The sequence below is a fragment of the Prunus mume genome, linkage group LG1, assembly GCF_029339155.1.
Source record: "Prunus mume cultivar Tortuosa linkage group LG1, ASM2933915v1, whole genome shotgun sequence".
Classification (NCBI taxonomy): domain Eukaryota; kingdom Viridiplantae; phylum Streptophyta; class Magnoliopsida; order Rosales; family Rosaceae; genus Prunus; species Prunus mume.
The window spans coordinates 16,573,163-16,596,302 of record NC_142698.1 but is presented as its reverse complement, the minus strand read 5'-3'; the positions used below and the strand labels follow the sequence as shown (position 1 = coordinate 16,596,302).

The 23,140-nt window shown below is 37.1% G+C and overlaps 2 protein-coding genes and 1 non-coding gene across 4 annotated transcripts; 2 read left to right on the top strand and 1 right to left on the bottom strand.

Annotated features, from left to right (window-relative positions):
* Positions 1–1,176: 1,176 nt before the first annotated feature.
* Positions 1,177–11,302, top strand: LOC103344531 (leucine-rich repeat receptor protein kinase HPCA1-like). 2 transcript variants are annotated; one of them, XM_089043275.1, is made up of 20 exons: positions 5,405–5,503; positions 5,625–6,178; positions 6,492–6,618; positions 6,724–6,795; positions 6,992–7,066; positions 7,175–7,246; positions 7,337–7,498; positions 7,611–7,685; positions 7,790–7,861; positions 7,954–8,025; positions 8,130–8,198; positions 8,292–8,366; positions 8,485–8,556; positions 8,648–8,782; positions 8,871–9,340; positions 9,430–9,579; positions 9,681–9,820; positions 9,912–10,131; positions 10,237–10,472; positions 10,565–11,302. In XM_089043275.1, exons 2-20 carry the CDS (start codon positions 6,094–6,096, stop codon positions 11,075–11,077), a joined length of 2,892 nt encoding a protein of 963 aa, XP_088899401.1. In that variant the 5' UTR covers positions 5,405–5,503; positions 5,625–6,093; the 3' UTR covers positions 11,078–11,302. The 2 variants fall into 2 exon arrangements, with proteins under 2 accessions (XP_088899406.1, XP_088899401.1); XM_089043280.1 differs by lacking the exons at positions 5,405–5,503; positions 5,625–6,178; positions 6,492–6,618; ... (2 more) ...; positions 7,175–7,246; positions 7,337–7,498 and adding exons at positions 1,177–1,279; positions 1,396–1,519; positions 1,608–1,679; ... (1 more) ...; positions 2,053–2,124; positions 2,216–2,377.
* Positions 11,303–13,345: 2,043 nt separating this feature from the next.
* LOC148921159 (small nucleolar RNA R71) lies at positions 13,346–13,453 on the top strand. Its single transcript, XR_016123428.1, has one exon. It is a non-coding gene; the product is annotated as a small nucleolar RNA R71 (small nucleolar RNA).
* A 7,628-nt stretch (positions 13,454–21,081) lies between these two features.
* LOC107882045 (uncharacterized) lies at positions 21,082–22,131 on the bottom strand. The gene has a single exon (XM_089044059.1). It carries the CDS (start codon positions 21,915–21,917, stop codon positions 21,276–21,278), a length of 642 nt encoding a protein of 213 aa, XP_088900185.1. The 5' UTR covers positions 21,918–22,131; the 3' UTR covers positions 21,082–21,275.
* Between the last annotated feature and the right edge of the window lie 1,009 nt (positions 22,132–23,140).

Sequence of the window (23,140 nt, the reverse complement as noted above, 5' to 3'; positions counted from 1 at the left end):
ATTTTTGACACGTGGCACGGGGTCAGTCGCCAGCTCGGGTTTTTAAAAAAATAAAATAAATAGTATAGCCGTTCTTTTTTAAATATAAAAAAGCGTATAGCCGCCCGGCTATACAACGTTTTTTATTAAAAAAAAAATGTTGGCACGTGGATGCCGAATCGCAAGGCGATAGGCTGGTCCTCTTTTTGTTTTTTATGAAATAAATAGTGTAGCCGCCCGGCTATACTTGGAATTTTTTTAAAGCAGTGTAGCCGCCCGGCGTTACGGTGGTCTTTTTTTAATTATTTAAAATGATAATTAGTATAGCCGATCGGCTATACGCTTTACATAGATACTGCTGTTGATGAATGCAATCATAAAAAAAATATTAGAATTATTGGAAAACACAAAATTAGTTACGTGTTGTTAAGTTGACTACCAATGTCAAATGAATGAGAGTGTTAAGGTTGGGAAGATTTTGATCCCAAGCCTCTTATTTTGGGATGAAAGTTAGAAGCTTGAATGAAATTTTATGCTGCAATTAGGAGAAGGGTTCAACTAGTAGCTCAACTGAGGGAGAAGTGTTTCTGTGCAAGGGGATGTCATCTCAAACTTCATGCAATATTATGTCGAAAAGTTAAAACAGATGGCAATGTGTTATCGGTTTGAAATTCTGCCGTAGCGACATCAGGTTTTCTCCAACAGAGGGATTTTAGAGTCTTTGAAGTCTAAACACATAAATTCAAATGTGTAAAGAGATCATGAAACATCTGTCACATAAACTAGCTAGCTCTCACCATCATTGAATCCATCAAACCAATTACTCACTAAATGTGGCTGATTGGTTGAAGATAGCTAAATTTAATTTCCAAGAGGCAGATAAGGTTTCTTGGAGCTTCTGTTTGTACCAATTCAATGGAAATTTGGTATGCGCGGGTAGGCGGTGGAAACGGTAAAAGCACTAGACAGTCCACATTGTTTATATAAAATCAATCGACTAAAGCGGCTTCCTTGTTCAGAAAGAAAAGCATTGTTAATTAAATTACTGGGAAGGGGACTTTGTTTTTGCCAATGTATGCATTGCAACTCAGTCCTCATTCAGTAGAAGTCAAAAAAGTCAAGGGCTGCACCCTGCAGTTGTTACATACACAGAAGAAGAAGGGTGAAGAGAAAGAAACCAAATCTTTGCTGAGTGCCTTTGACATCCTGACCATGGCAACCATGCGAATGCTTCTCTTTCTGGCTATCTTCTATTCTGCAGGGATTTGCATGATCTCCTCTGTCACAGACCCCAATGATGGTATGTTCTTGCATGATCTCCTCTTTTATGTTAATTGAAAAATGAACATTCTGCACATATATGCCTAAAAGCTCTCTTAAGGGTAGTTTGATTGATTTATAAGCTTGTCGACCCAGCTGCTGTGCTCCTATCCTTGAAGAATTCGTGGCAAAATACGCCACCCAGTTGGGACAAGTCAAATGATCCCTGTGATTCCCGGTGGGAGGGAGTCACCTGTAACAATTCAAGGGTGTCTGGACTGTGAGTGGTGCTGTTGATCTGTCTTTGTAGTTAAAGGGCAATGATATCACTTTCTTCCCTTACCATAAATTTTTGCTTTTATGTGCAGGGGATTATCAAACATGAGCCTCAAGGGGAAACTTTATGGTGACATTGGTGGACTCAATGAATTAAGATCCTTGTGAGTATGATTTGTCCTCTTTTTACCGGCATTGCATTTGCAGAATACTGCCAATTTGAAGTGAGTTTTAAAATAAGTAAAGCATACACTTGAAACATATTTCTTTTGCATTGTCAGTTATTTTGATATCTTAATGTTTGATTATTGAAGCTGAAACACTCACACTGTGCAGGGACCTTTCCTTCAACCCTGGCCTCACAGGTCCTCTCTCTCCAAGATTAGGGAATCTGAAAAATTTAAGTATCCTGTAAGAACAAATGAGCAAGCAATTTTCATATTTCCAATTTGAGCATTGTATATGCAAAATGCAACATACATTTTTTATATTTTTATATATATTGAATGAGAATTCATGACACTTTTCATCCTTTAGGATCCTAGCTGGTTGCAGCTTCAATGGTGAAATTCCAGATGAATTAGGCAATCTTGCAGAGCTATCCTTCTTGTAAGAAAATATTAGTAATCATGCTTTTAGTGCATCAAGTCAATGAGTTTTTTCTTTTCCCAACTTTATGCAAATCTTTGGTCCATCTCAGGGCTCTGAATTCAAATAACTTTTCTGGTGCCATACCTCCTTCTTTGGGCAAACTCTCCAAACTCTACTGGCTGGACCTGGCAGACAATCAATTGACTGGAACAATTCCAATTTCGACCTACCATTCCCCTGGCTTAGACCTCCTGTTGAAGGCTAAACACTTGTGAGCAATTATCCATATCCCAACTCTTCTCCATTGTGAAAAAGTAAAAGTTTGATAGGGATTATGCCACTGTATATTGCATAAATACTAAAATGATTTTATGAACACGCAGCCATTTGAACAAGAACCAGCTTTCAGGTGTCATACCGGCCAAACTTTTCAGCTCTAAGATGGCACTGATACATTTGTAAGTTGATCCCATCGACTAGTTTATGTTCTCTATTTTTATTTCGTCTAACTGATTTTCATTCTTCGCTTGCAGGTTGCTTGACGGAAATAGATTTACTGGTACTATCCCAGTAACATTAGGACTTATTAAGAATCTTGAGGTTCTGTAAGTAAAACCAAATCTTGAATTTCTTTGTTTTATTTTCCACTTCTAAGTATATGCTTCTTGACAACAACTGGACTCAAGACAATCCTGTTTGAACAGTCGGCTTGATACAAATGCTCTGGCTGGAAGTGTCCCCTCAGATCTTAACAACCTTACGAATGTCAACGAATTGTGAGTATCAATTTTGCAGACTCTACTGTTCTATTTAACCATCATCTTGTTGGTTGTTTATCAGATTTTTCATGGTTTATATATTCTCTTCCAGAAATTTGGCCCACAACTACTTGTCAGGCCCTCTACCTGACTTAAGTGGAATGAATTCCCTCAATTATGTGTGAGTAGAAGACATGGAGCTATAATTTCTAGTTCTAATATTCCTGCAAATTGTTTGTTTTTCTGTTGTACTGACAAATCCTAATGTTTTACTCTCAGAGACCTTAGCAACAACTCATTTGACCCATCAGAAGCTCCACTCTGGTTCTCAACCTTACCCTCACTCACCACTTTGTAAGTTCTCAGGAGGTTGTATAAAAGTCTTTGTATATCTTTGCAAGTCTAAGAAAAGGAAACTTTGAAAACTTTATTTGAAATCCTTCGTTGAGCTTCTCTCCTTTTATGGCACACACAGGGCCATCGAATTTGGATCACTTCAAGGGGTTGTGCCAGAGAAGCTTTTCAGCCTTCCAAATTTACAACTGGTGTAAGTTCCAGGGAGAACACTCAAGAATATATGCATCAAAGTTTTCACTGTAAATTTATGAAACTGATCATTTCTTTTAAACTCTTGACAGGAAGCTCAAATACAATGCGTTTAACGATACATTGAACATGGGCGATAGCATCAACCCACAACTGCAGCTTGTTGATCTGCAGAACAATCAGATTTCCAGAATAATTCTGGGTTATGAATACAAAAATACATTAATGTGAGACAGTTGATGGGCCTTGATCTTGATTTCCTATGATAATTGTGTATTTTCCCCTCACCATTACTCTTGGTTGTCACTTTTACATGTTGCAGACTTTTCGGGAACCCGGTTTGCAGCAGCAGTTCTGGTGCATCAAATGCTACTTTCTGTCAGCCTCCCCATCAAACTACAAAATCTTAAATGGTCAATCAAGATGAGAGCTTTTGGCCAACTAGTGGAAAATGGTGCAAAAGTGGGGATGCCTGTGTAGCTTCATCTAAGCTCTTCCAATCCAAGTCAAGTCAATATTGTAAAAAATGGATAATCATTCTCTCTCCTTGATATCCCATTTGTTCTTTCTTTAAGTGTGATCAGATTTTATTTTGGTGAAGCTTCTTCTATCAAACAAGCCAATGTCATGAAATCGTGCTTTGAAAAGTTCCTCAGGCAAACGCCTCAGCCCAACTGGCTTTTAAAAAGTCGAGATTTTTTGATCATTTGACAAAAAATCTTCCCCTTCACCGTTGTATGTTGTTTACTTTGACACATTCTCTCTGCTAGTCTGTCTTTCGTCTTCAACGCCACGAGTGAAGCGTGAACCCTCAAGAAACGAAACCAACCCACATGCAAATATGTCCTGATCATACATGAGCATTGTAAAATATGTCAACTCTAAATCCCCACCAACAGTAGCGACAGCCACATTAAATCCATTAATCTTTTATTTTTTTTAATATTTTTTAAAAAATATGTCATCTTCGGCCTTTCATGTTGTATGGATGTTATCTGAAAATGCCTCGATACGACTTAAGGAGATACCCAATTAAATTGTTTCATAGGATTCATAACATTCTATTAGCTTTGGGATTGCCCTCTCAAAGGTAATTAGGTCAAACTCACTATTGAAGGCAGTAGGAAAGTAAGGATACTGAATTCAGCAATTGGAATTGGAGAAGCTGTAAGATATCATAATTATTGTTCGTGGTTGGTTTTGCTACTTGTAATTTTAGGTGTGCCAGATGTAGGCCAGGCTATGTTTGCTTTGGGATACAAAGGATTCTTTTCCATCCAAACTGGAGTAGAATTTGTCCCAATGTGTCCCCTGGGAAGGGGAGAATTTAACACAAAATCTAGGGTTTAAATCTAAATGCTCTTAATCAATTGAGTTGCCGGATATTAAGTCTTTGATTCATGTAGCTCATTTTTTTTTGGAATCGGTAAAACGTCAATTGAGATTCTTATTGGTATGACTAGACGGCAATTTGTGGCTCGTTTGTTTATTAACCTTTGACCCCTTGGCACAAAAAATATACTTTATCTTTCGTAGAATAAACTTGGTTGTATTTAGAAACAGTCCTACCATAGAAGTTGACTGTTTGAATTAGATTTTTGTTTTGTGAAAACAATCATCATGTAGATCTCATCTTAAATTAAATGCTTGAATACCAAGTAAAACAAAGGAAAAGACCCTACCACCAGAAAAATGGCCTCAACTGCCACCACAAAACATTGAGTTACAAAGGTCTTGTCTTTATCCATTTCTTACGAAAATGAAAACCTTTTCTGCCCTTCAACATGTAAGTGGACCAAACCATGACTTGGTCCCGGCCACGCCCGAGAGCCTTGATTTTCATGTCAGCTTGTGGGACCCATTTTCACCTAAAGCCAACTGTACGCATTAAATTATATCAATGCAAGTTGGAACTTAATTAATTAATTAAAATTTGATTAAAAAGTGGAGACTTTAGGCGTATATTCAGAATTGTGTAGCTTTGTTCCCATTCGAAAGATGCTAGCTTTGCTCATGAGAGAGTTGTTTCTGCTTAACTGTGTTTGTATTATGTGACTTGTCCTCCGAAAATGCGCTGGCGGGCGGAGGAAACGGTAAAACCTCCACATTTTTTATTTGTTTTTTTGCTGCTATCAGATGATTTTGATAGAGGAAAGATGATGATGTTTTTTTGGACTTTGTGTGATGATTTCGGTTGGTGGGTTTTTTTGCTAGTGGAAGGTGCTTATTGTTAAGGCCAAAGGTTGGCTTCTAAGACAAGGCTTAATCATTTAAAAGAAGCTCAAAGGGGCCAACCCAAATCTTTTTCTGTTCTCTCTCTCTCTATCTCTCTCTCTCTCTGCGTGCCTGCAAGTATTTTTTGAAGACAGTTGAAAAAACCCGACTCACCAAATCAAGCTTTCAAAGCAAAACTTGTTCTGAATTGGTGGGAACATGTACATGCGCATGTACATACATGCATGCATGCTGTCAAGGACTCATTAAATAAAAATCTTCTAGTGGTGTAGTTGGTAGAGTGGAAGGAATTGAATTGACGGGTGTGTCTGTGAGGAGGGAAGTCTTTGCAAAGTGCTTTTTTGACCATCTGGGGTAAATAGAAATGTGCTTTTTTTGACCTCTGCTTACTAGCTGATCAGCCTCACAGAGACACTAGTTTTCTTGATTTGCTTGCTCCTTCACCACCATGGCAACCATGCGGTTGCTGCTCTTTCTGGCTTTCTGCTATGCTGGGATTCATATGATCTCTTCTGAAACAGACCCCGGTGATGGTATGGTCTCAAATATCAATGTTTATTTGTCCATTTATTGATTTCCTAGTTAATGGGAAATTGGGGTTTTGGTAGTTTGAGCTTTGGCCTGGATATGCGTTGACTTAGGAAACACTTTGCAATATCATGTTGATCCTCCTGTTTCTCATGTTTTTGCATGCAAACTTGGTAATTAGTCCTTTTAGTTTGTGTTTAATGCAAGCTTTTCTTAATGTTTTGGCTAAATTTTGATTGTAAGTTGAACATCCTGCACATATGTGTGTACAAACTTTGCGTTAAGGTAGTAGATTGATTTGTAAGTCTGTTGGTCCAGTTGCTGTTTTCATATCCTTGAAGAGGGCATGGACGAATCTTCCACCCAGCTGGAACGACAAATCAAATGATCCCTGTGGAATGAACTGGGAAGGAGTGACCTGCAACAATTCGAGGGTGACCGCATTGTGAGCATTGTTCATCTTTGAATTTTCATGTGATCCTTGTAGTTCTGGGTATTGGTGACTTACTTTCTTACACAAATTTTCAACCTTGCACTTTTTTATGTGCAGGGGATTATCAGCAATGGCCTTGAAAGGAAAAATTGAAGGCGATATCGGGGGACTCTCTGAATTAAGATCCTTGTGAGTATAATTGCTTCTCTTTGTACCAGCATTATGTTTGCAGCACATTATGAATTGAACCCAGATGCAATGCAACAGATTATGTAAACTATGCATAAAACATATTTCTTTTGCAGTATCAATTATTTTGTTATCACTCAATCTTTGATTAGCATGGCATCCTTTTTGTAATGAAGTAGAAACGTTAACATTGCAGGGACCTTTCATTCAACCAAGGCCTCACGGGTTCTCTGTCTCCACGATTAGGAGATCTGAGCAAGTTAAATATCCTGTAAGAACAAATTAGCAAGCAATTTTCATATTTGCACCTTCTGAACTTTGTATATGCAATATAAGTTTTTATATTGGATAAGTATACAAGACTCTTTTCATCTTTTAGGATCCTAGCTGGCTGCGGCTTCAGTGGCAATATTCCAGATGCTCTGGGCAATCTTGGAGAGCTAACTTTCTTGTAAGAATTGAATTGATAATTATACTGTTAGTGCAAACCATTTTAAGTTTTTTCTTTCCCAACTTTATATAAATCTTTTGTTCTTTTCAGGGCTCTGAATACGAATAACTTTACTGGTAAAATACCTCCTTCTTTGGGTAAACTCTCCAAACTTTTCTGGTTGGACCTGGCAGACAATCAGTTGACTGGAACTCTACCAATTTCAACCCCCGATAACTCGGGCTTAGATGAACTATTCAAGGCTAAACACTTGTGAGTATTTTTCCATTTCCCAAACTCTCTCCATTGTGAAAAAATGAAACTCTAATAGGGATTATGCCATTGCTTATTGCATAAACATTAAACTGATAATATGGACATGCAGCCATTTCAACAAGAACCAGCTTTCAGGTACCATTCCACCCAGACTTTTCAGCCCTAAGATGATACTGATACACATGTAAGTTGATCCCATCGATCATTTTTTAATTTGGCCAGATGCCATCTGTCAGTTTATGTTCTATACTTTTATTTATCTAACTGCTTGTCATTCTTCAACTGCAGTTTGTTTGATGGAAATCAATTTACTGGGGAGATTCCATCAACCATAGCACTCGTTCAGACTCTTGAGGTTCTGTGAGTACAACAGCTCGATTTTGTTATTCTTTCACATATAAGTATCTGCTTCTTAACACTTATTGGATTCAAAACCTTCTTGTTTGCAACAGTCGGCTTGATAGAAATGCTCTGACAGGAAATGTCCCCTCAAATATCAGCAGCCTAACAAATGTCAATGAACTGTGAGTATGAAGTCACTAAGAGGATACTCTAATGTGCTGTTAACAGTTACCTTAGTCTTAATTATTCTTAACCATCTTTTACATGAGTTTTTGTTCTCTTCCAGAAATTTGGCCCACAACAATTTGTCAGGCCCTCTACCGGACTTAACTGGAATGAGTTCCCTCAATTATGTGTGAGTAGTGGCATGGAGCTGTCATTTCAAGTTTCAAGTTTCCTGCAAGTTGTTGTTTTGTTGTACTGATAAATCCTAATGATTTTACTTCAGAGACCTGAGTAACAACTCATTTGACCCATCAGAAGCTCCACCTTGGTTCTCAAACTTACCCTCAATCACCACTATGTAAGTCCTTAGGAGGTTACACAAAAATGTCTTAGTATCCATGAATGAGTCTTGGAAAAGGACACCCGGAAAACTCATGTAATTTTTTGTTGAAATTCTCTACTTTTACGGAACACAGCGTTTTAGAATTTGGAGCACTTGAAGGGACTGTGCCAGAGAAGATGTTCAGCATCACATCATTGCAGCAAGTGTAAGTTTAAGGAGAATACTGAAGAAAGCATCAAGTTTTGACTGTAATTTTAGGAAACTTGCCATTCATGTTTTTTTCTAACCCTTGACAGGAAACTGAAAAACAATACGTTTAACGATACATTGAACTTGGGTGATAGCATCAGTCCACAACTGCAGCTTGTTGATCTGCAGAACAATCAGATTCCTAAAATAACTCTGGGTTATGAATACAAACATACATTAATGTGAGACAGTTCATGGGCCTTGATCTTGATTTTCTATGGTTGTGTATTTTTCAACACCATTCTTAGTTGTCACTTTTACATATTGCAGACTTGTAGGGAACCCAGTTTGCACCAGTGGAACTAGCTCAAATTCATTCTGTCAGCTTCCGCAACAAGATACAGAAACGTATACTACTAGCTCGAATTGTGCACGCATTACATGCCCCGATAATCAGAAGCTCAGCCCTCAGAGTTGTCAATGTGCATATCCTTTTGAAGGAACATTGTATTTCAGAGCACCCTCTTTCAGGGAATTGTCAAATGTGAATACATTTCACTCACTAGAAATTAGTCTATGGGATAAACTTGGCCTCACTCCTGGTTCAGTTTCTCTTGAAAACCCTTTCTTCGACATTAATGACTATCTTCAAATTCAGCTGGCACTCTTTCCACCTACAGGAACTTATTTTAATAGGTCAGAGATTATAAGGATTGGTTTTGATTTGAGCAACCAAACTTACAAACCACCGCCGGAGTTTGGACCCTATTATTTTATTCCAGCTCCTTATACTTTCCCAGGTAATTTAAATCGCATCGTTACTTCGTATGCCATTTCCCTGCATTAGAAGATTGATTAAACTGACAATAAAAACCCAAAATTGTTTCAGGTGGGAATAAAAGTTCTATGAGCACTGGTGTTATTATTGGGATATCAGTTAGTTGTGTAGTTCTTGTACTGGGCCTCGTGGTAGTGGGAATATATGCCATTAGGCAAAAGAAACGTGCAGAAAGAGCCATTGGATTAAGCCGACCTTTTGGTAATTAATTATTCTTGTTGTTTATAATTGGGTACATTGAAATTCTGTCATTGACATTAGAAGTTGGTTTGCTTATATCACTCCTTTTCTCTATCTTCTAGCTTCTTGGGCACCAAGCGGAAAAGATAGTGGTGGTGCACCACAGTTAAAGGGAGCAAGATGGTTTTCTTATGATGAGCTTAAGAAATGCACAAATAATTTCTCTGACAGTAATGAGATAGGATTTGGCGGATACGGGAAGGTATATTAATTCAAGTATTTCAGTAACATCTATGAATTCTGCTTCAAGGTGAAGGATGTTTTTTTTTTACCTTTTGGTTGGTTGTCCATAGGTTTACCGGGGCATGCTTTCTGATGGACAAGTGGTGGCAATCAAAAGAGCTCAGCAAGGATCAATGCAGGGTGGCCTTGAGTTCAAGACTGAAATCGAGTTGCTCTCACGAGTTCATCACAAAAATGTTGTTGGCCTTTTGGGATTTTGTTTTGAACAAGGAGAACAGATGCTGGTTTATGAGTTTATGCCTAATGGAACACTCAGGGAAAGCTTGTCAGGTTAGTTCAAAGATTTTATTCTCAGCTATTTCATATTGCATAGAGATAACTTGTTCGCAATAGACATAGTTACCAACTTCACCTTTGCTTAAATATGAATTGCAGGGAGATCTGGTATTCATCTTGATTGGAAGAGGAGACTCCGCATCACTCTTGGCTCGGCAAGAGGACTAGCTTACCTACATGAGCTTGCAAATCCTCCTATAATTCACAGAGATGTCAAGTCCACCAACATTCTGTTAGATGAACATTTAACTGCAAAGGTTGCAGATTTCGGCTTGTCCAAGCTGGTAGCTGACAGTGGAAAAGGGCATGTCTCAACTCAGGTCAAAGGCACACTGGTAAGCTTTACGTTATTACCATTTCAACATATATTCATCCCATTGAGACATTCTTGAGTTTTTACTCTTAAGTTTCTGTTTTGTTCTTGCAGGGATATCTTGATCCTGAATACTACATGACTCAACAGTTAACTGAGAAGAGTGATGTATACAGCTTTGGAGTGGTGATGCTTGAATTGATAACGGCTAGGCAGCCTATTGAGAAGGGAAAATACATCGTCCGTGAGGTACGATTGATGATGGACAAGAATGATGAAGAACACTATGGTTTGAGGGAGTTAATGGATCGAAGCATTCGAAACTCTGGAACCCTTATTGGGTTTGGGAGGTTCCTGGAGCTGGCCCTGCAATGCGTTGAAGAATCAGCTGCAGACCGCCCCACAATGAGTGAGCTTGTGAAGGCTATTGAAACCATTCTGCAGAATGATGGCATGAACACAAACTCAACATCAGCATCTTCATCAGCCACAGAATTTGCAGCATCAAAAGGAGCTCCTAAGCATCCGTACAACGATGGCTTGCCGAAAAAGGAAGTGAATGACAGCACTGGTGCCTTTGATTACAGTGGCGGATACGCAGTTTCGGCGAAGATTGAACCCAAGTAGTAGCAAAGGCCTGCAGCAGAGTTAATTTCTTCGTTTGTAATTGTACCTTCTCTTCTCTATCCATATATGTAAGTAGATACAGGAAAAGAATATATAGTGGTCTGTCATTTCAATTGCCAAATAGAAATTTAGTGTGTTATGTTACAATATGTTCCTATGGGCTTCAAACTCGAATGCTACAATGTTTTTTTTTTTTTATAATTTTATTTTTCGGATTGGGTGCAAGGAAGTTCTAGTAAGACCTAAAAGAAGCATCGAAATTTTACTACTTTGAGTTTCGTACCCTGATCACCTTCAGAATTGTGTTGTGTTAGGACTCACATTCTTGGTGTTGATCTTTTGATTTCAGGTTTTGTTTTGTTTTTTTAACGGCTGTCAGATTGGTCTTGGCGGATATGGTACAAAAATCGTCATTAATGCTCGGAATTTGTATTATCTACATGAGAGTAGTAATGCTGGAAAGTCTTAATTGTAAATCTTTAAGGGCCGAAAGAAGTAACGGCATCCATTCTACTGCTATGACATTTGTCAACTTTCTTCCACCCTGGTCATCTAAGAACTTTATGTGTTAGGATGGTCCTCTGAAAATGCTAATAACCATGGAAAATGCAACCCTAATACAAAATAAGCTCCGAAATATCCGAGTAATGCACCCTTTAATTCATCTTAATAAATTAAGTTTCATGAAAAAGGTAAAGAATCAAGTTCTGTCATTTGTGAATTTCTTGTTAAATTAGAACCATTAGAATTAATTTGAAACTTTTCTGAACTAGTTTTCGCAAATTGATCATGCGATAAAGTTGAGATAGAATTCACAGATTCAGGTTCATCTTCCTCCCCAGATGACTGTTTATAAACATTAACTTTCCTCATAGTCATATTTCCAAAACAAAGTTTCATGACTCCACTTCTGCAATTAATGTTAGCATCACACGTAGCCAAGAAAGGACGTCCTAAAATCACAGGAATTTGATTATCAAAAACAATAAAATCAACAAGATAATAAAATTTGTCCACTTAAACCAACACATCTTCAATAATCCCTCGCGGTGTCCTTACTGATTGATCAGGTTTAAGCTCACCAGGACCTAGCTGCAGGTACACTGAATAAGGCAATAAATTTACAATGGAGCCCAAATCAAGTAATGCACGATCAATAAAATTATTTCCAATTACACACGAAAGAGTAGGACTTCCAGGGTCTTTATATTTTGGAGGAATTTTATATTGTAACAATGCACTCACATGTTCAGTTAAAAATTTAGCATAGGATGGAATCTGTTTAATAGCAGCTAACAAAGGAATATTCACTTTGACCTCTTTAAAGACATCTAAAATTTCAGAAATTTCGACTCAATTTCTTTGGAGGATTTAAAGCTTGGGGAAAAGGAGCAGGAAAATGATATTCATTTGATTCATTCAAGTTGGACATGTTAAGTTTATCATTACTCGTAGATTTTATTAAGCTTGGTGTGTTAATTATTTTACCACTTCTAAGAGTAATAACAGACTTTACATGCTCGAGTGAAGATTCACAAGAATTAGCCCTTTTTGGATTTGGTTGAGTGTTGGCAGGAAATTTTCCTTTTTCATTAATAGCCAAAAAGTTAGTCAACTTGGAGATTTGACTCTTCAACCAATTGACCAAGCAAAGTATCATACCTTTGATTTTGCTTATGTTGTTCATGCTTAAATGTGAATGCATTAGGTGCCTGAAACTGATTATTGGAAGAATTCATGTCACTTACCTGAGGTTGTGACTCATTGCTCAAACGAAAGCTTGGATGATTCCTTGTTGCTGGATTATAAGTGTTGAAAAAAGGAGAATACTGTTGTTTGAAGTTTCCAATAGCAGCACAACGCTCCTCATAATTGGGCAATTTTAAACAAGTATGACCAATTTCATAACAAGAATCACATACTTGATTAACATCAGCTTGATAAACAGGTTGAGGTAAATTTGATTTTTCAATTTTTAAAGCGGCTATCTCTTTAGTCAAAACCTCAAATTTTAATTTCCAATCATCTTCTTCTTTTAATTTATAAATTCCTTTATTAGTAGACGATGTGGCAATTCTTGACCGATCAATGGTTTCAACTAGACTGGGAGCAATCCATTGATGGGCTTTTTCAGCAATTTCATCCAAAAATTCTAGGACATCATCAAGGTCTTTTTGCATAAAATTTCCATTACACATAGACTAAACAAATTGGCGATCACACGGGAGAAGTCCTCATAGATATAGCTAGCAAGAACGCCAGTTTTCAAAGCCATGGCGTGGGCACAAATTCAAAAGCTCTTTAAAATTTTCCCAAGTTTGATATAAAGTTTTATTTTCCTTTTGAGAGAAATTGGAGATTTTTTTTCTTAAGAGCAATTGTCCTGTGATTAGGAAAATATTTGTTAAAAAATGCTTGGGTCATCTCTGCCCAATAACCTATGGACCTAGCCCTTAATGAATATAACCAACTTTTAGCTTTCTCTTTTAAGGAAAAAGGAAAGAACTTTAACCTTATGAAATTAAGCCTATCAAGTTGACCATTGTAAAAAGTGCCAATAGCCTCTTCAAATTCCCTAACATGCACATAAGGATTTTCACTTTCCATACCATGAAAAATTGGTAGCAATTGAATCATTCCAGGTTTAAAATCATAATTTGGCATGTTAGGTGGAAACATGATGCATGAAGGATTTGGTGCACGAATAAGATGCAATAATGTATCTAAAGTTCTAGGTGCAACTACTTCTTCTCTTATTTCATTATTCACAATTTAAGCATTAACCTCTCGTTCATTATTCATAATTTCTACCATGCTTTCAGATTGGTCAAATGTTTCAGTTAAAGAAGTTGAAGTAGAATTAACAATTTCAATCTTTTTAACAAATCTTCCTAGATGATCTCTAGGTCGCATAAAGGAAAAAAAAATAAACAAAAATATATATTAATAATGAGATAAGTTTGGAAATAAGTGTACAAGATGTGAAGAATTTCACATAACCAGCAAACCTCCGACCAAGGGGATCTCTGTACTCTTTGACAAGCCGCTCCCCGACAACGGCGCCAATTGATTTGTATCACTTTGCAAAACTCAAGTGACGGTGTCGTATAACAGTGTAGCTCGGAAGTTAGAGCGTCGTATCCATAGAGAGCAGTGTAAAGAAAATAACAGAGTTATTGTGTTATTATCATTGCCCTTTTCTCTTGGATCCCTTCACTTCCCGCCAATTTATGGTCACGTCTATTTAAAGGGAAGCATTTCTACTTCCACTTTACTTTTTTTTCCTCTCTGTTTTCTGGTGCATTGTGTTTTTGAATGTCCTTTCTAGTTGGGAAGGGTATTTTCTTTTTCTTTTGCAAACTTTATTCTTTTATTTCCCAGTTAAAGGAAAAAAAACAACAAACAAACAAACAAACAAAAAGACACACACACACACACACACACACACACACTAATAATACAACAGAAATCATTTCTTCACGGTGCTTTGTGTCTCAACTATAGGAGCTTTTAGTTTGGCCCTCTACATGTCCTCTTCTAGTTTTTCACGCACAACCTCTTGGGGCCCATCACTTGAGCTACTAAAGATCGCACTCTTAGCTTGAGCACAACTCCTGTCACAATCTAGTTGCTTGCGTTAACCGGTCGATCTAGGGCCTCCAGCTGCTTTCACATGTCTTGAGAGTAAAAATCTACCATCTTTGATAGGTTCTTATTCTCTTCCCGTAAAACTTCAAGTTGATGTCGATTCACCTCAACCGTCCTTGACCTCTCCCATTTCAAGCTTTTTATAATACTCAGACATTCCTCAACCACACTCCGCTTTGCCGCCAACTGAGCCTTAAGCACCTCCACCTCATTGGATTTCGCAATTAGGCGATAACCCACACTTGCAATACATGTTGTACTCTGCATGCTCATTGCCAGGGCATCACTCACGACCCGGTTGTCATCCCTTGCCCCAAGCACACGTATATCTCTAGGAGTCACTAAATTTCTCGCAACTCCAACAACGACATCTTTGTCTAGGAGTATTGAGTCGTTTACATTCACAGTTCCTTGTGAAGACGCAAAGTAGGGCATCCATACTGGTGCTGCTCCTTGACCCCATGTCTGAGTCAGTGGAGCTAGGTTGAGATCCAACGAAAATGGGAAAGAAGATGCCATTTGATTTCTCACTTTTTTCTTCTTTCTTTTGTTTGTTTTTGTGTGTTTCTGAGTTTGTGTTTTTCCCCCCTTCTCTTTGCCTTTTATAGACGTAGTTTTTGCTTAACCCTAGCCATTGCGCTTCTGAGTTTCGCGCGGCCCTTACAGCCTATCCCCTTCTGTCACCTCACCCATTCCCCAACCATTTTAATTGCAATTCTACCTTTCAACACTTTAAAAAAATAAAAAGTTGTCATGCCTTCCTAAGAAGCCAATAATTCTGGCTTAGGGATGTGCGAGGGGTCTTTGCATATCAATGCGTCTCTCGCTTTGTTTGCCCTTGACTTACCAAGGGCCGAGACATCAGGGCCCACATTCTTCCTTTTTAGAAATCTAGCTCCTTTTGCTTCTGATCACGTTTCTTTGAATTTTAAAAACACAAACAAACAAACAAACAAACAAACAAAAAAGCGTTTGGGCTTTTGTTTTGGTTGGGTTTTCAGTTGGTTTGGGCGTTCCAATGGGTTGGATTTCCGCTTGCGTAGGACTATTGTTAGGGCTTCCTGTTTTATTTGGTTTTTGTTTTGTTTTGTTTCTTTTTAATTTTTGCAACTGTGTTGTAGTTTTAATTCTTGTTTGTTCTTTTATTTAATTGCTTTAATCCCTTTCCTTTCTAGTTATAACACTGCTGATGCCTAAATTTTTAACATTGAGGACAATGTTTATTTCTAAGTTAGGGAAGGGGTAGCAAGTCATTTTCGTTTCAGTTAAATTCTTGTTTTCTTTTCAGTATTGAGTCATTTTGTTTTCAAGTCATTTTCTAGACACATATGATGAGATTGTGATGAATGTTTGCATGACTTGATTGAAAATGCTAAAAATAATAATAATATTATTTTTCACTAAATGGCAACGTTCTAGCATGATATGTTTGTAACCCTCTATGCACTTGCCATTTGTTTCATAATTCTCCAATTGAAGGACTTGCATGATCCAAAGAATTGTATCAAGCATGAATTAGACTTGTATAACCATATAATGTGAGCTTTGAGCCTTGTACTTCAATTCATGAGTGTTATACACATATTCTTATTTTCTTGTCATCTGAGTTGTTGTTTGATCTCATTATTCATTGACTTGGCTAGGCACTTAAAAGTCATTCATTGTTATGCAATTTGATTACATGACATTTAAGAAATGGTATTAAGGCCCTCTTTGAACCGTTTGCGCCTTTCAAGCTAACCGTATGCATGCATTTTACCAATTATAATTCCTAACTTTAGCTTGAAAAACAAGAATTTACCTTTGTAGGGAACTCATGAGCTTTAATTTGGATGTGTTTTCCATGCTAAGTTTGGGAAGGGATATTACATATTGAAAAGAAAAAAAACAGAAGAGAACTTCACTCAATTGGTGAAAGAAAAGAGAAAAGTTGAGGTTAATTGACTTTGGATCCAAATTCAATTCCAAGTTTCTTTATTGGCCTCAAAAATAAATTGATGGTTGTTCAAATAGAAGAAAGGCTTGTGAAATACATGTTCAAGATCTTTCACACAATCTGAAATACGTAGAGACACGAAGACATACCTAGAGCCATCCTCCTAGAGTACACAACTTCTAAACTCATCAAATCCGTAACAGCAACAATCCTAGCAAGAATAGGAACAACTCAAGACTTCTGCTCTCTCTCAGAATCTGTTTCAGCTATCTCTTTATGATGAGAATAGGTTATAGAATGTGTCTAATGAAAGCAGGGCCTTAAGGTTATATAAGGCTAGGTCATGTCGTCTCTACTCATCACCGATGGCCAACTTGACTTATCTTCCAAGCCCACCAAATCAGTTCACGCATAAAAGGAAATAAATATGACCCCTTAATAGGCTTCAAAACCCTTCCTTATTCCACAAGGTGTTGGGCCTCAAGGTGTAATTTAATTTAAACTCTTATCAAAACTTGATGTAACATAGCATCTAGTGCACCGATCTAAATAGGAAAACATAACATTCTCCCACTAGATCAAGCACTAGATCACTAAGCTTCTGTATTCCGAAAGGTTTGATAATCTGTATTGGCCATGAGTTTAAAAAATTAAGTCATTCCCCTCAAGCTACAATGAAAAGTGATTAGACAACGAACTATAGACAAGCACTGCTCTCTTTATTAAAACCAAGGCATCTATAATCACATAATGCAATCTCAAAACACATGAAGCACCTACAACATGAATCTTAATATGTGATCCTTAATGTGTATCTTTATGCTTTTTCAGTACAAGTACCTCTTTATGACTTAGCAAGAGTCAATATGCAATGTTATTAAAACAATAGTTTCTCAAAAAGAGACCATAAACTCACATGCATAAACAAAATTGCATAATAAGTTTATACATCTAAATAGTCAAAATGGTAGAATTTATACAAATTTATAAATAAACCCAATCATAGACATGTATTTATAAAAAAACCCAAGCACTATTTAAACATAGAAACACACCCAAAATCAACCCCAAAGTCAACTTTTTGGGTGTGTTTATAAATGGGTTTTGAGTGTGTATAATGATGGATTTTGGGTGTGTTTATAAAGTGTTTTGGGTGTTGGGTTTTTTTATAATTTCAACCTCCATTTTGGGTGTTTTAGTGAAACTCCCTAGAATTTATTCAATAATAAATAAAACTGTCAACCAAATTAACATCCATAAATGCAAATCCCTCAATCCAGAAAACAACAAAATAAACAAACTAGTAAAAATGTCAGAATGGGAACAAGACTCCTACTAGATTGCAGCATCAAAGCTAGGAAATAATCTCATGCTCTCAACATGTCTCAAAAAAGCTTCTGAAGGCAAAAACTTTGTGAACAGATCTACAATCATATCTTGAGTTCTGATATGATCAAACCTGACTAGTTTGTCTGCTACCTTCTCCCTCACTATTAAATATTTTCTGTCAATATGCTGAAGTCCATATGACATCTTGTTGTTCATGCAGTGAAAAACAGCCGCAGTGTTGTCATTATATATCTATATTGGTCAAGAAATCGAGTCCACCACCTTGATGTCCTTAATAAAATTCATTAGCCATACTGCATGAGAAGTGGCTTCATAGCATGCTATGTATTCTCAAACATGGTTGAACTTGAAACACCAGATTGTGTAGCACTCTTCCAAGCAATAGTTGCTCCTGCCATCTTGAAAAGAAAACCTAAAGTAGAGACGTAATCATCCTCTGCTTTCCCAAGATTCGCATCAGCATAACCAACAAGCTCTAAATTCTTCGTGCTTCTGTAAATCAACATATAAGCCTTGGTTCTCTGTAAGTACCTTAAAATCTTATTCCCAGCTATCCAATGTTGCATTCCTATATTTGACTAAAATCTCCCTATCTTACTAATGCACAAGGCTAGGTTTGGCCTTGTACACATTTGTGCATACATAATGCTTCCAACTAGAGAAGCATACGGCTTGTTCCTCATCTCCTATTCTTCTTCTTTATTCTTGGGGCAATGCTCCTTCTTTAAATCTCCATTTGCTAATGGGACTTTCTGTCAAGAACACGTACTCATGTCAAAATGCTTGAGTATCTTCTCAATGTATGTTTTCTATGATAGGCCTAGTAGGCCTCGAGCTCGGTCTTTCTGAATTTCAATGCCCAACACAAAAACAGCTTCTCCAAAATCCTTAATCTCAAAATTGTTTAAAAGTAGCTCCTTAGTGTCCTTTAGTAAGTTGTGGTCATTTGTAGCCAAGAGTATATCGTCGACATATAGCACCAGAAAAATAAATCGACTCCCACACTTCTTCAGATAAATGCACTGGTAAGTTATGTTCTCTTCAAAACCATAAGATAAAACAGCTTGGTGAAATTTGAAATACCACATTCTGCTTGCTTGCTTCAACCCATAAATTGTCTTGCCAAGTTTGCAAACCATATGCTCTTTTCCCTCCTTTGCAAACCCTTCAAGTTGCCTCATATAATTTTCTTCTTTTAGTTCACCATTCAAGAAGGCAGTTTTGACATCCATTTGATGCAAAAGTAAGTTATAATGCGCTACTAAAGTCATAATGATGCGGAAAGAATCTTTGGTGGAAACTGGAGAAAACGTCTCATTGTAGTCAATTCCCTCTCTTTGGGTTAATCATTTGGCTACCAATCTAGCCTTAAATCTTTCGATTCTTCCATACTTATCCTTCTTTGTCTTAAATACCTATTTCGAGCCTACCAATTTCTAGCTCTTGTGAGGTTCAACTAATTCTCATACTTGATTATTCTTCATGCTTTCAAGTTCATTCAACATCGCTTCCCTCCATTTATCTGCATTCTGACTCTTCATTGCTTCTTTAAAACTTGTTGAACAGCCTCATCTCCAATGTCAAAATCTGCTTCTTGTAAGTACACATAATCTGAATTTGTTGTGGATCTTCTTGGTCTGTCAGATCTCCTTGGTTCTACTGGTTCTTGTGGATTATCCAGCTCAGGATTCTCAATAGCTTGTTCTTGTGGTTCAACTGGTTCTTCAAACTGAGGATTTTCCAATACAGTTTCACTTAAAGGAATCAATGGTGTAACATCTTGTTCAGCATTCTTAATCACAACTACATCACCTTCTTCTTCAAAAATAAAATCTGCATTCCCAGTGGCATTCTCATCATGCTCTATGAACTTTGCACAACCTGTCTCAACAATTCGAGTACTACAGTTTGGACAGTTTTAACCTTGCGGGATAACCTACAAAATGACAACTAATCGTTTTAGGATCAAGCTTCTTCTCTTGAGGGTTATAGATTCTAGCTTCAGCCTTGCAACGCCATACATGAAGATGTCGCAAGCTAAGCTTTTTGGTAGTCCAAATTTCAAAAGGCGTCTTAGGCACAGACTTGCTAGGAACTCTATTAAGTAGGTAGTTTGCTGTTTTGATAGTTTCTCCCCATAGACTCTTAGGCAAATCAGTTTTCGAAATCATGCTACGAACCATATCCTTCAAAGTCCAATTTCTTCTCTCAACCACACCATTCTATTGCGGAGTTCCTGGCATTGTGTACTGAGCAGCTATTCCATTATCTTGTAGATACCTAGCAAAAGGTCCAGCTCGTCGTCCTCCTTCATCAAAACATCCATAATATTCACCCCCTCTGTCTTGACCTCACAATTTTGATCTTCTTTTCAAGTTGCCTTTCTATTTCAGTTTGAAAAATCTTAAACATCTCAAAAGCTTGAGACTTCTCTGCTATGAGATATAGATAACCAAAACGAGAGTGAGCATCTATAAAAGTGATGAAATAACGATTTCCATCAATTGTTTGATGAGGGAACAGTCCATAAATGTATGTGTGGATGATTTCTAAAAGATCACTACTGTGAGTTGCACCTTTCTTCTTAGTCTTAATGAGTTTTCCTTTAATACATTCAATACAAATTTCGTCATCACTGAAAGTCAATGATAGCAAGATTTGTTCCTTAATAAGAATTTTCATTCTTTCTTTTGAAATGCGCCCTAAACTTCTATGTCATAACCTAGTGGATGTTCCTTCACTTATAATCCTTTTCTCACTCGATGCAGCCATTAAAACTTCACCCTATTTATTGTAATTAAGACAGTATAATCCATTTGAGAGAAAACCAATCGCAAGAATATTTGAATTCTTAGATAATGCAAAGCCATCTTTATTGAATTGAAAAACAAAACCAAGTCTTGATAATCTTGAAACAGAAATCAAATTCCTCTTCATTGAGGGTACTAAAACTACATTATCCAACTCTAAAATAATCATGAATCCAATTTCAGCTGCACTACTCCAATGGCTTCCACATCTACTTGCTCTTCATTCCCCCACAAACACTTTAACTTTATGCTTTCTTGGTTCTCTCCTTCTTATGAATTCCTGCACATTATGAGCTATATGAATCGAGGCACCTGTATCTAACCACAAAGAATTAGAAGAAACATCCATTAAATTAGACTCAAAACTCACTAGGACTAATTCTTTATTACCTCTGTTTTTGTTCTTCTCGAACCACTTCTTGTAATTGTTGCAATTCTTCATGTGACCTTCCTTCTAGCATAAGTAGCACTTGAATTCAGTGGTAGGGGTCACGCCAAGATGGTTGTTCTTTTGAGACTGACTCTGCTTCTTTATTCTCAATTTTGCAGCACCCTTATTTCCATACTTCCTAGCAGTGACCACATCAACCACACCACTATAAGCTTTCAACCTATTCTCCTCAAGAACAGCAATTGTAATTAGGTCATCTATTGTCCAATTCTCCTTCAGGGTGTTGTAGGTGAACTTCATCTGCTCATCAGGTAGGGATTCTGGCGCAATATGTACTAGATAGTTTGGGGCAATATGTACTTTCAACATGTTCAATTTGGCAGCAATATCCACGAGTCCCATGAGATGTTCTCTTATGCTGCCTCCTCCTTCATACTTCGTATTAGCCAGCCTAGACATGAGGTTCTTCGTTTCAGCCTTGCCAGATTCCTTAAATTTCATCTCAATGGATTCTATGAACTGCTTGGCACTTTCTGTTTTTGGAACTCCACCAAAAATGGCTTCCATTATAGTCTTCTTCATAACTAGCAGACAAACCTTATTCGCCATCCTCCACGCTTTATGCACCCTCTTAACTTCAGCAGAGGAATTTGCAACAAGTCTGGTCAGCTCTTCTTGAGTCATAGCATAATCGATATCACTCATGCCTAGTGCAACATCAAGATCGAACTTCCATCGTTTGAAATTCGATCCAGTGAGAGTTTCAATTTGCGAGAAATGAATTGAGGGAGTGTTCAAAGCTGTAAGGATTTGCAAGAGAAAAGTATGAATACTTTCCAATAAAACCGATTCTCAATTTGTTAAGAGAAAGTAGTTTTCCATTTTACTTATTCACAAAACTAACAAATAATACATGCAAGCTTCATTAATTAAGTATCACACATTTGTGGCAAGAGATTACTTATAACTTACACAGATTACATGTTATCTTGTGCCATCACAAACAAATTACTTGATAAATTCTATTTGTTGAATAAACTTACCAAGCAATTTAGGTATGATGCAATTTTTAGTTATTTCTTTAGGATTTGAGTATTTAGGTTTGGTTTTGTTATGAAAAGTTTGTTGATTCTCAGAGCAAAAACAAACATCTATCTAGCTCAGAAAATATCCAAACAAATACAGTTCAAGAAGGAAAAACCCTACATTGCAGTGAATAGTGGGAAAAAAAAAAAAAACTACTGTGAACAGTGTTTTAGGGGTTTTTGGTGTCCATTTTTAACGCAAAATACCTTTCTGAATAGGTAATGACCTAAGTAACGCAAGGCATTTTTTGGGTTTTAAGGTTATCTGATAGGTCAAAAATGTGTTTAAAATTTTGAAAATATGAAAACCAAATAAAAAACATGTTTTTCCAGATTCTTCAATATTCTTGATATTTTAGAGAACATGTTTAACCAAACTTCAAAATTTAAACATAACCAAAAAACTCATCATAGCATAAACAAATATGAAATAATAGTATGCACAGATATGAAATCATTGTAGGTATGCTTGAACAACGATTTCAGTGTGTGTGTATAACCATGTGCTTTGATACCAACTATTAGATTTCTTTATTATACATATTCAAGATCTTTCACACAATTTGAAATACGTAGAGACACGAAGACATACCTGGAGCCAGCTTCCTATAGTACACAACCTCTGAACTCATCCAATCTGTAGCAGTAGAATTCTAGCAAGAATAGGAACGGCTCAAGACTTCTGCTCTCTCTCAGAATCTGTTTCAGCTCTCTCTTTATGATGAGAATATGTTAAAGAACGTGTCTAATGAGAGCAGGGCCTTAAGGTTGTATAGGGCTAGGTCAAGTCGTATCTACTCATTACCAAGGGCCGACTTGACTTATCTTCCAAGCTCACCAAAT